This window comes from Amphiura filiformis, chromosome 8 (genome assembly GCF_039555335.1).
Source record: "Amphiura filiformis chromosome 8, Afil_fr2py, whole genome shotgun sequence".
In the NCBI taxonomy this organism is placed as follows: domain Eukaryota; kingdom Metazoa; phylum Echinodermata; class Ophiuroidea; order Amphilepidida; family Amphiuridae; genus Amphiura; species Amphiura filiformis.
The window spans coordinates 58,033,461-58,046,829 of record NC_092635.1 but is presented as its reverse complement, the minus strand read 5'-3'; the positions used below and the strand labels follow the sequence as shown (position 1 = coordinate 58,046,829).

The 13,369-nt window shown below is 36.8% G+C and overlaps 2 protein-coding genes across 3 annotated transcripts in view; both read left to right on the top strand.

Moving 5' to 3' along the window:
- Window positions 1–9,907, top strand: part of LOC140158402 (uncharacterized) — a 27,540-nt gene extending 17,633 nt beyond the window's left edge. Inside the window, exons 15-23 of the mRNA XM_072181493.1 lie at window positions 887–991; window positions 2,875–3,156; window positions 3,748–3,841; window positions 4,184–4,392; window positions 5,117–5,221; window positions 6,268–6,507; window positions 8,238–8,471; window positions 9,127–9,231; window positions 9,888–9,907. Coding sequence (XP_072037594.1) covers window positions 887–991; window positions 2,875–3,156; window positions 3,748–3,841; window positions 4,184–4,392; window positions 5,117–5,221; window positions 6,268–6,507; window positions 8,238–8,471; window positions 9,127–9,231; window positions 9,888–9,907 — 1,394 coding nt within the window. The remainder of the gene's footprint in view (window positions 1–886; window positions 992–2,874; window positions 3,157–3,747; window positions 3,842–4,183; window positions 4,393–5,116; window positions 5,222–6,267; window positions 6,508–8,237; window positions 8,472–9,126; window positions 9,232–9,887) is intronic.
- LOC140159280 (uncharacterized) overlaps window positions 1–12,853 on the top strand; it is a 70,085-nt gene extending 57,232 nt beyond the window's left edge. Inside the window, exons 24-26 of one of the 2 annotated variants that reach the window (XM_072182697.1) lie at window positions 10,014–10,265; window positions 10,587–10,796; window positions 12,597–12,853. In XM_072182697.1, the coding sequence (XP_072038798.1) occupies window positions 10,014–10,265; window positions 10,587–10,796; window positions 12,597–12,613 (479 nt within the window). In that variant the 3' untranslated portion in view covers window positions 12,614–12,853. The remainder of the gene's footprint in view (window positions 1–10,013; window positions 10,266–10,586; window positions 10,797–12,596) is intronic. The other variant, XM_072182696.1, reaches the window with a different exon arrangement.
- The last annotated feature ends 516 nt before the right edge of the window (window positions 12,854–13,369 follow it).

Here is a 13,369-nt window from a genome sequence, read left to right as displayed (position 1 = left end):
ACATTCGGTATTAAAAAAGGACTTCCGCGCTAGTGAGCATAGTCTCATGTTATCGGCGCTTTAAAGGGCATATATATTGCCGAATGAAGTTGAACTCTATTGAAAGAAAATAATTATTACATTACAAACTGACACCTGTTGCATTTTTTATTCGTTTTTTTCCTGACAAAAGACCAATTGTGTTGGTAAAATTCTGGCTCGTAAGGTCCTTTTTAGCGTTCGAAGCAAAACATTGATTTCCAATGCAACAGACCGATGACGTCATTATATGAACAGGAGTGGTTATATCGCGGCCCGTTAAAGAAAGTTGCTATGTATATATACACTCACACTGTCACAAAAACGGGGCTAAAGATGTAGGCCTAACTCCACAGTCCAATGAGTGAATGTTCTTAGTCCAGTAGTTTCAAACAGAGTTTTGGAATTAAATCTAATACTGGAACTTATTTTTTTTTCAACTATTGCGACGTTGCGTCTGGAACCACCATACTTCATCAGGCAACTGACCCGTTGGACCGTGCCATCGGGTCGATACCTAGCCGTCTATCACGTGACCAGTCCAACGGGTCAGTTGCCTGATGAAGTCTGGTGGTTCCAGACGCAACGTCGCAATAGTTGCAAAAAATAAGTTCCAGTATTAGATTTAATTCCAAAACTCTGTCCACAGTTCAATCACTAAAAAGACCTTGACAAGTCGACAAGCATCAAGCTCCAATAAATGAATAAATGTTTATGTGTACAGCTCAATAAATTTTGAAAGGCACGTAACAATCGGGGTAATTGAACAAGAAATGATATGATGCTGTCCGAGCAATATAATTATATGCCCTTTAATTTTGTTCTGAATATATTTGTCATGTAACTAAAATGTAATTTTGTCTACTAGGTGCATTTAACTTCGATAGACTGGTTTTTGATGCGAACGAGCAAGATGGAGTTGCAACTTTAATAGTCACACGAGATGGGAACCTGAATACGATTGCGACTGTTCGTAAGTATCCATATCAGACTTGTTCAGTTTAGTTCAGTTTAGTTCGGTTTTATTTCATCATAACACACATTGGTACAAGTAGAGAATAATGTGATTTAATACAGTGTAAATATTTTTGTACAAAATGCGTTATTATTAATTTACATATTATTATATTAAAAAATAGTACTGTGATAGTGTGGTGTGTGAGATGTTGATGCCACAGAAACGTAGAGCGTGTCGGAATTGTGGCACCCATTTAATAGTTACTGAAGTCTATAGCAGTAATAAAATATGCAAAAGTTATAAAGGTTACATGCTATATGATTATGAAAGTGTATTTGATAAAAAAGACATAAATATAAATGTTTCATGATAGGCCCATGCATAATTATAATAACCTTAGAATATCACACCATACATCCATCATTGAATCGCTAGTTATATGAAACACGCACACTAGCACGGATGTTATTGATATCCACAAATGATTGGGAAAAATGGCCTTAACGATTGTCCAAAATTTTGGATTCTTTAGGTCAAAATTTTTGAATGTTCACAATGTTGTCAACTTACTGCAAGACACGTGATCGATTCAAAGAAATGGTTTCCTAACAAGCAATGTCAAATATATATATATATATATATATATATCCTGGGCTTAAAAATGTTCACTAATTCACGTGATCGGCGGCACACAATTTCCAGAACACGTTAATTTAAGATACATTCTTAGTCAGTGGGAGTGGTCTAGTTCGTAGACACATTTTTGATTGGACAATCGCAAGATTTCGGGTGCCGTTTATCAGGCCGTAGACGACCCCACGTCATCATGCGTCTTGATAATGCCTTACACGCTTGTAGAGGTGCGCGTATGTATTGCGCTGTAATGCGTAGACTAGTGCGGAATACGCGACGCGCTAGTAGTACTCGCAACAGAATACGTGAAGTTGTAAACAAGTTTCGTTCATTTTATAATGAGGGAGTTTTTATGACGGTAACTTAGTTTTTGCTTTAAAAAATTGTTTACAGTTATTAAAATAATATTTAACTGACTAAGAATGAGAATAAACGATAGGAATTTTTATTTTGCCTATCCTCTACCTATGATAGACGACAGGCAGGTCCAATATTTTTATCGTAGTGGATACCGGCTGCGCCGGCATCCACTACTCAAAATATTGGACCTGCCTGTCGTCTATCATAGGTAGAGGATAGGCAAAATAAAAATTCCTATCGTTTATTCTCTAAGTATTATTATACAGAAATGAAAATGTTCACATAGTATTGTGGTGCTTTTCTGTACATACTTTTATAACAATAATTCATGTTGCCAGGCTATCACCAATTAAGTCTAATCAGCGTAGATTGATAATTTTTATCACACGAGGACACAAATACGAGCAACCAGACAAATATGGTGCCATGAAGGTCAGGTGATGTGTCAAAGGTTTTTATGACCTAATACTAGTATTTCATATGTCATACCTGTCACGTTTTTCCTTTCTATTATAGCCAGCAAGTCCTAATTACTATTGCAAAGAGTCATTCCCTTATTAAATTAGAAGACTTTTTTTTGAAAAACAAATCACTGTTGTTTGATGGGATTATAGTAGTGTGACCTATTTCCGGAAGGCGTGACCTTGATAGAGGGCGTTTTTACTCTCTTTAACAGGTACGATTTGCTAAACATACGCTGATACCTCCCATAATACAAAGGGCTGATGTGAGGGTTTGGTGTGAGTTTTTCATAAACCATGTAAACCAATCGATACCTTGCCTCACTTTGCACATCGCAAACCAACGGAGTTGCATAGATCTGCGTTGCTATATAAAAAATGTTTCACCCCCTAATTGAAGCTTCATAATATAATAACATGAATGATGCTTTATTTCACTTGTAGTTTTGAAACTTAGCAGGGAATGGAATTACGGCGGCGGCAAACGAAAGCGTCGCCAGGCGCTGGCCTCACCGGGCGTCGATTTTGACCGTACAACGATTCCCGTGACGTTTCAGATTGGAGAGTCAAGTCGTACTGTTGAAATCACTATCATCGACGATGATGAACCAGAACGTGACGAAGAAGTATACGTGCATCTTGCCATATCACTTGATGATGTTAACAACGAGATTGGGCAATACGGTCGGGCTACAATCATCATTCATGACGACGAACTGCCGTCAGGTATGTACAATATTGATCGATATTTTGTGCACAGCTGGCCCCAACCTGAGTTACATTACCGCAACTGCCTAGCGCTGAAAAATGGGTGACAATGTGATGCTCTATGAGCTATAACATGTATTAAACTTATTACGTATCTACTTTCATATATTTACTAATTACCTTTTAGATACAACATGTTTATAGTATGGCTTACCTTTTAAACATATCATATCACTCATTGATTATAACCTTTAGTTGACCCGCAGGATTCCGAGATTTCGCATGGTTATTGCCAGGACTGGTGCAGAGCGTTGTTATAATTATGTCAATGCCCGTGTGTCAATGGTTCCAAAATGTAATCCTTCGATGTAACTCCATATTTGCGCGTCCTGTGTAGCATGTACGGTACTACTGTTCGTCACGTATATAAACGTGATCCGGTGACAAAGAACCACAAACCACAAACCTTACCAGTGTTCAGTGTATGTAATTAAGTTACGTAGAATAGCGTTATTGCAAAATGTATCCGGGACTATTGTTGCTGCTACCACTTTTGTTGAATACTTCTTTTTACAACATTGACATAACTCCTACTTTTCTCAACATCAGATACCATCTCATTTTCGGATGATGTCATTACGGCATTTGAAGCTGAGCAGCAAGTTGTTATTCCAATCACCAGGTCCGGATCAAACGAAGAACCGTAATGTTCGTAAGTTATATGAAACTATCATGTAAAAATAAATGAAAAGGAAATAATCAAATCAAACGTGTCATGGAAAACATGCAATATCAATATGTAAATGGCGGCTTCAAAACCTCGACCACCGGTTGAAACCTCGACCGCCGGGTGATGGCAGCTGAACCGCGTTCCATTGCGTAGTAGAAACCGGCTGCAATCGGAGGTTGAGTTTTGAAGTCGTCCCTAACTATTATTTGGTTGTGTATTATTCAAACATCCTAATGCTAATCATTTACATTATTTTAAACCTCAAAAAGTTCTTTCAACTCGAGATGTTACCAACGGAGCAATTGCCACTCCAAGCAACGACTATGGTACTGCATTTAACGAACTTGTCGAGTTTCCATCAGGAGTAACCAATATTAACTGGGTTACACAAATTGTCGATGACAATGATGCGGAAGGCGTCGAGTCTTTTGAGGTATTCTTGAGTGATGCTTTTGGTTGTGACATTCAAGGAACAGGGACTACCAGAGTGGATATTTATGACAATGAGGCTACCGATGGGGACGGTTAGTGTGGAATGATGTGATTTTTGTGCTCAATAAAGTAAAAAATGTTAATAAGATGAGGGGCGTAGCAAAAGCCTCGGGCAAAAAAAACCCAAATTATGTAAATGTCCACTTTGTGAGGCAATTTGCGCAGCATTTGTCGATTTTGCCTCCTACCTGAAATTCACTTTGCCCCCATGCCCCCCAGAAAAAAAGTCCTGGTGCCGCCACTGTGCGAGGCCCTTTTAACATCTCCTTTGACAGCTCTTAAATCCCATTTTCGATTTTGCTCTTGGCCCCTGAACACTAGAGGCCCATTAGTCTTTTAAAAGAATGACAGACACAATAGGAGGGCGCTGTTAAGTTTGGGTAAAGCCTTTTGAATTACCCGGTAAATTCTAAGGCGTTACCTAAGCTGAACAGCGCCCTCTTATTGTGGCTACCATTTTTCAAAAAGGCTAATGGACTACGCCCCTGGATGCTATGAATTATATAATAACAATGGCCGACAGTCGTTTATCATGATTGATATCAACTATTGTACTGCTATTTTTATGACCATGTTGTGTTCCTTCCTACCCATCCTCCCTTAACATGTTGCCACTTCATAATCACTAAACTTTCCCGGTTGTCACTTCTAATAAACTAGTTGAGAAGGCCTGTCAGACTCACATGGACTGCTATTTTATGACCATGTTAATTCAACAGTGTATCATCAAGTAATGATTTGCTTTCATTGTTATAGCTGTATTCCGTCTGAGCCGCAGTCAGTACGAGGTAAACGAGGATAAAGGCAGCGTAAACGTGGACGTCATACGATATGGTGATGTGGATGACACTGGTTTAGTTTGTAAGTTTTTATTTAAATTATTGTTGTCACATATAGTATGATTAGTCTCTGCTACAGACCGTGTCCCATATATTATCCATAGGCAGAAAACTCAGAGAAACTAATGGGTACTGCACACTCTCGGAAACCAGAAAGGGTAAACGCATGGATTTAATGTGTAAAATTAAGATTCATAAATGCCATGAATACACTACATAGACTAAACAATCTAAGTTCTACTCATTTGGTGTTTAAAAACTGATTTCAAACAAGAGCTGGAATTAATTTGATAACACTTATGCAATACCTAATGTCCTTTTCACATACTGTTTATTTTCATTGTCTTAATATTTTGGGTAATTTGCCACCAAAGTAAAATGTATACATTTAATGTCGATGTTAAATTTACGAAAGATACATTCATTCCTCTCCCATCCTCGCATATATTACTTTAATGTCTCGGATTGTCTTACGCCTCGCCAGGGTGAAGCATAAGTCTCTTTTCTTCATTATATGTGATGCGATCAAGCAAAATCAGTCGGAACTCAGCAATATTGATTTTGAGATATAGCCAAACAAAGGAACTATTTCCTTTTGTTTCCTCTTGTTTTGGAAACTCTTTAATTACTTATATCTTTGGAACTGGTTGTTCAATTTCAATGGGATTTTCTGCAAAATTAAGTTTTGTAATTTTTTTCCTGTCCTATAAGAAACTGAAAATTAAATATTTTCGAGTCCCGACTGATTTTGCTTGATCGCGTCACATATAATATATAGTTGGCCGCTAAGACACAGTAAGAGTACATAAGTATACAATCACGACTAGGTGAGATTTCCCGTGTATCTATCTCTCAACCTGTAATCATGAGGTCTTGGGTTCACACCCCGCTCAGTCCTGATTTTTTTTCTGCTCTCTCAATTTAGTTTATGTAAATATCCCCGAGCTTCACAAAGTCATTTAAAAATGTATTCGAGTAGGCTTAGCAAAATATATCATATGATGTTTGTTTGATATGTTCACTTTTATAATTTTGTAATCATGAGATTGAAATTTATTTTATACCTAGATATACAAACTCGAAACATTGGCCAAGCTACACCAATCGCTGATTATACTCAGGTTTCACCAACGCGTATATACTTTGATCCTGGTCAACAAAAGCGTAGCATACCGTTCACTATATTTGACGATGGCATCCCTGAAGGTTCAGAATCCTTCCGAGTTGAACTGCTCAATCCTCAAGGTGGAAGACTTGATCAGAATTCAGCAGCAATAGTCTTTATCAATGATGACGACCTTGACGGCGGTAAGATAAAACAAACCTTGGTGATTTATAGTGCGGAATACGAAACCCACAATAATTGTATATAGATGAACAATGTGCCTGGGCCAATCATTCCACCAACCATTTTTAAACAACAAATTGCCGTTACGAAGAACACACCCTATATATACAAAAATAGACTAATTATACAGTCATGAAAAACCGAGTTTCGCAAGGGTTATAGGACAACAAAGCAAGTAATACGCGGATTTAGGGTTTCTCTACCGGAAGTCAATTTGTGCCGAAATTCCTTCGCACGGGTTATAACAGGACAATAAAGCAAGTAATTAAGATAATTTTAAGTAAACTAACGACAACAACCGGGGCTCGAATTTGTGTTCTCACGCACTTATCATTACTGAGTATATTACGCATTTACCAAATGTTAGCTTTTTTGGCTCACTTTGCCTCATGAATAATATAGAGTCAATAAATACAAACTTGCCGGTCTAACCTGTCTTTAATACTGTAAAAATTCGTTATTAAGTATATGTGCCTATTATCGAGTTGCTCGGATTTTTACGGTAGTTTGTTAAACTTTTTCATTTTTTTCTTTTAAAGGAAGGTGACCTCATATATTTGAAAAATCAAATTCTTTAAAACGTATAACATAAAATGTCATCCCTTTCAAGCACTCATGCAAAAAGAAATTGTAAATGTTTTTTGTAAATGTGACTAATGCCTAATGGAATTACCGACATTTATACAGTGTGATATTGGTAGTCTACAGTATTTTTATTAATGGTAATCATCATGATCATGTAATATATTGATTTCAAGTGAAAGGCTATTTTTCTCATAAACGTATTGAAATTAGAAGTTCCAACTCAGTGTATTTCCCAAGATATCATCAAAAAACTGCCGAACTAGTATACCATAGTTTTGACTAATTCGGCAGTTTGATGATTTCTTCGGAAATACACCGATTTGGAACGCCAAATTTCAATATGTTTATGAGAAAAATATGAGCTTTTTTCTGATACCAAAATCAGCATTTTGATGAGGTAAAGTGGGGGATGAGATTTTCAATCAGGTTACCCACCTTTAATATCTAAATGAAAAAACTATCCTAAAAATTCGTTCTTGTCAGAGCAACTCGGTAATATGCTTATTAACGAATTTTTACGGTATGCTAATTCAGTTGCACGAACACTCGAACAGAACGCTTACAATTTTCATTGATTGGTTTTCAGCGTTACCAATGTCAGTCTTTAACTTCAAGGATGCGAGTGTTGAAGTTCTAGAATCTGGTAGAGTGGTCAGAATTGAAATTGTAAGGGGAAACTACCTTTTACATACTTCCGCCATCAGTAAGTATATTATGATTATTATTATTATCATCATCATCATCATCATCATCATCATCATCATCGTCATCATCATCATCATCATCATCATCATCATCATCATCATCATCATCATCATCATCATCGTCATCGTCATCGTCATCATCATCATCACAGCAAGTAAAGAGTAAAATTATTAACAAATTAAATATAATAGGTCTGTTCCATTATCCAAGCCCAATCGCAATGTTTAGGAAACTCCGCAGAATCGAACTAAACCATGAAACATATTTTAATAGATACATGGCTTCAAATAAGTCTTTTTTATGTGTTCTTGGATTTGGGAGCACAACTTTGACCGTTATAAGAAGATTTGGAGCTTTTCATACAAAGAATGCTTAACTACTGTTCCGCATTTTCCCAAAGCTGTTTCATCAGAACCATCTACATATAACAGAGCTACCGATTCTGACTACGAGGAAGTGTCTTCCAGACGTATCGAATTCCCTCCCGGGATGAGAAGCTATACTTTGGAGATCCCAATTACAGATGATTCTATATATGAACCACGGGAAGCTTTCCGTTTGAAACTGTCTGAACCAGATCGAGGAGTCTTGGGCAATGTACCTCAGACTGAAGTATATATCATTGATGATGATTGTAAGTATGGAAAAATTCATTACATATTTTTGAGTCGACTAACCTGATAGTCGTGCGGAAGACTCATTTCATGCGCATTTATCTGTAAAATAGGGAAGTAACAAAAAGCAAGCCTCCGAATCTCAGTGTGAAAGCTATGGAGCATAATTTCAACTGTCTCATTTACATATCACGTCCTCTGTATCAGATTAGTCGACAGCTAGTTTGTCATGTAAATTCTGGTTACAATCATAAGGGTGCACACTATGTCATCGTATGTTCTTATCACGTCTTGTGATCTGTATATTATCAGTGTATGTTCTTATCCTGTATTGTGATCTGTATATCATCAGTGTATGTTCTTAACTTGTCTTGTAATCTGTATATTATCAGTGTATGTTCTTATCCCGTTTTGTGATCTGTGTATTATCAGTGTTATAACTTACATAACCGATAAATAATCTTCACGCGAGTGTCGACTGCAAACGAGCCGTTTCATTCTTTTAATTAAAAAGTATAAGAATTTTCATGATCATATTGCAGAATCACTACGAAAAATGTAGTAAAATGAGTACAAACAAACCTTATATTTGGTTCAGTGGTTCTTAAGAAAGCACTTGATATTATACACGTAGCATTAAGTTGTATTTATTTTAATTTTGGCATTATTTTACAGCCCTGTTTGCACTTGGGAATGTTGAATACGAGATTTATGAAGACGCTCTAACTAGCCCCATTTCGGTAGTTAGAACTGGGTATACTCATCGTCCAGCTTCAGTTCGTAAGTTGAAATTGACAATTGAATATATGAATACAAAACCCACCCAAGTCCATACTTTGGCGAAATTGAGTTAAGCATGGGAAATTGTTGCTATACATAGGCATGTCATATGTATGAAAGAACAACTCAAATTCATCCTCTGTGTCTATTGAGCATGTGAAAAAATAGCATGTATGAAAGAACCACCCAAGTCCATGATTTGAGTCTTGTAACAATTGATTGAACTCCAGTATGTATAAAAGTTCACTTGTAACACATTCATTGCTGGAGAGTGACTTTTGAAAAATAAAATGGGTTTAATCAAGGAAAGTGTGCGGCTTATATTACATGGCAGAATGCTTATCAACATTATACATAACTTTGAGCTTTATTTTGTATTATCTTACTAGTGGTAATCTCATTCTAACATTGTTGTCTTTGTATATGATTAAAAAACACACCCAAGTCCAGCATTTAAAATGAACCCCCACGAAGTCCCTGAAATACTAATCGTCAACCTAATACAGGTTAACCCACTCATTTGCACGTAAAACTTACCATATTGACCAGCTAAATATAACTGAAGGAATTAAAATGATACACATGTTTTTTTTCTCAAAATCACTTCCCATGGACTTAGGTGGGTTTTGTATTCATGTTTTCAATTTCTTTGAAAGAGTTCATATTTTTATACTGATGAAAATGAGTTACGTCAAAAGACACACTGATAATACGATAGTGATGGATTTAATTTCATTCACTAATATTGATATCATAATTTGTCTAATTTGCAACAATATTAGGTATTCAGAGTGCCTTCCTCGCCAATGGAGCAGAAGTAGACGATTTTGATGAAATCTACCAGACGTTAAATTTTCCTGCGGGACTTGCATATCTTTATGTTGATGTTCGCATTCGCAATGATGCAGATAGAGAAGCAGATGAAGCGTTTGAACTGTCTTTGCTACTTCCTGTCAATGGATCTCTTGGTGATCCCAGCATTGCGCAGGTGATCATCATTGACGACGATATACGTGGACCAAAGCCTGCAAAAGGTGTGTTATTTTAGAGTAAATAGTCTATTTTGTTCATCAACTACTTCATATGTTGACATTTTGTTCATTTGGAGATTTATCCTTCTACTCTAAATTGATAATAATGTCTTTTCACTGTGAGAGTACCTTGTATAAGAAAATAATAATAATAGTAATAATAATAATAATAATAATCATAATAATAATAATACACAGGTGTTTATAAAGCGCCATTAAAACAATAAACATTAAAAAACAACAACAATTACCAATTTTTCATTTGAAAACTGTGTTATAGAATAGTGGTATTGAACCATAAACCCCTACATTTTGCTGATACAGATTCTGGTTATACTACTGCAACCATTATTGGCATCGTGGGTGGTCTTGCAGGGGTCATTGTACTTATTGGTATCGTTGTGCTGGTAGTCTGCTGCTTCTGGTTTGTAGCAAGAAATGCCCGAAGACCAATCATAAAGCATCCCCCTGGCGTTGGACATGATGACTACGGACATCGTCATCGACATCCACCAATAAAATACAGCAACAGAGGTATATAATTATGTACAGCAGGCATAGGCTTAGGAACCGGGGGGGCTTGAGGGGCTCAGCCCCTCAATATTTTGGTGCGGGGCTGGAATACCTTTCAGCCCCCCCATAATCCTAGGTGAACTAAAAAAATTGTGATAAAATAGAGGGAAAAGGGGTCTTTGTGACCTATTCAGTTTCAGCCCCCCCCCCCATGTTAAAAATCTTCCTAAGTCTATGCCAGGCACAAAAAGAAACTCGTAAGTTCCCAGATAACATGCATATATTGGCCCAACGTTGGTTTTCGAATGCCAATCTTGGCATCGGCATTCTTTTGCTGCCCATATTGGGCCAATCTTGGTTACCATCGGTAATCTTCATATTGGCATCACAGTGGCGGCCTCAATTGGTCCAATATAGGCCCAATATTTGGCCCAAGCCAAATCTTGGACCAATCTTGGGCCCATGAGCAAATGATATTGGGCCATTATTGAACATAAATTGGGCCACCATCGGACCAATATCGCCATGTTATCTGGGTTATAGTCATCCTTGCTATTCAACAACCTGACAATTTTGGATTATTCTGAAACATACATTTTGTTAATTGGACTTTGTTTTCTCATTTGACACCCTGTTCGTGAAAATCGAGCAAGAATTAACCAAGATATTCGCCTCCAAACCTTCAAACCATAAGTTGCAATTTTAACGATTCAATTGTGCCTGTTACTATTGTGCGCTCCCATTGAAAATCTGTGATTTGTAATTTTTACACAGCCGTGACGTTAGTCACGGCTGTGTCTTTTTTCTTACAGGTTCTTCTTTCTTTCTTCTTCTTTCTGTCAACCATTACATTTGCTCTAGCACTCACATGCTTACATCGATTTTGACCCAACTTGGTCACAATGATCATTGACCGTGCCCCTACATGTCACATGAAACTCGTGGGGTCAAAGGTCATTAAGGGGTCATAGGGGTCAAAAACGTGATTTCAACTCAAAATGCATCTTCTCCTACAAATTACGTAGGACAGTGACGCCACTCGCACACATGCATTGTAATTACCCAGTGTCTATAGGGTGTACACAGATTTGGGGTCAAAGGTCATTAAGGGGTCACTTCCGGTATAAAACGGAATACCTTCAAATTTTTTTATTAGGTAAGGAAAACATAGGACAGTAACGGTATGTTCACATATGAGTTGCAGTTACTCAATGTATATGTGGTATTTTTTATTTGGGGTCAAAGGTCATTAAGAGGTCATTTCCGGTATAAAACGAAATACCCTTTAAAATGCATATTCTCCCACAAATTACGTAGGACAGTGACAGTTACATACATGCATTGTTATTACCCAGTGTCTATGGGGTGTACACAGATTTGGGGTCAAAGGTCATTAAGGGGTCACTTCCGGTTTAAGACAAAAAACCTTCAAAATGCCCCTTCTGCCACAAATAACATGGCAAAGTGATGCCACGTACACACATACATTGACATTAGCCAATGTCTATGAGGTTTCATATATTTTGGGTCAAAGGTCATTAAGGGATAACAACACGGCTGTGTTCGTGGTCTTAGACCACAGCTAAGTCTAGTTATTATTCGCATCTGACGATCAAAGAAACTACAGCAATGTGAAAAATCTCTGTGACTCCATTTTATTTATACATTTTGACTTTAATTTTATCCATTCATTAATTTCATTTAACTGTAATTTCTTTATTTTATTTCATTTCATTTCATTTCATTTCATTTCATTTCATTTCATTTCATTTCATTTCATTTCATTTCATTTTATGGTTGTTTTTTTTCATTTTCTTTCAGCATACGAAGGATACTAAAGGACACATACCTGAAACATTGATAGTCACCTTTGCAAGTTTGTCCCCGTTCTATTTCGGTCTAGTAACTTACAGGAGGATTTCGTGATCCTAGCATCCTCTTTTTATGACATTTATTTCAGTAGATATCCACGAAAAAAGCTTACTCCCAAAATTTCAGTTGATTCCGATTTTGCGTTTGCCAGTTATGCATGATTATGTGTATTACACTGCTCCATAGGCCACTGTTGTCATTTCGTTCTGGTATACCAGAACGAAATTCAAATTTGACGATATTTTTACCAAACGATTTAATCTGCAAGAAATTTTAGGTACATAAATTTTATGTAGCCATAGGTTTCCAGTGGTATAAAAATCTCAACCTTTTTTTTATTATAGAAAAGTGGGATATGAGGCTGTGGATCACGAAATGCCCTTTTAAAAGGGCATTTCGTGATCCACAGCATCATCCCCCCACTTAATAAAAAAAAAGTTAAGATTTTTATATCACTGGAAACCTCTGGCTACATAATGTCTATGTACAAACAATTTCTTGCAGATTAATTCGTTTAGCAAAGATATCGTGAAATTTGAATTTCGTTCTGGTATACCAGAACGAAATTACAACACATTGTCTATGGAGCAGTGTAATACATAATCATGCATAACTCGCAAACGCAAAATCGGAATCAACTGAAAATTTGGTAATAAGCTTTTTTTTGTGGATATCTACTGAAAAATGTCATAAAAAGAGATGATAGGATCACGAAATACTCC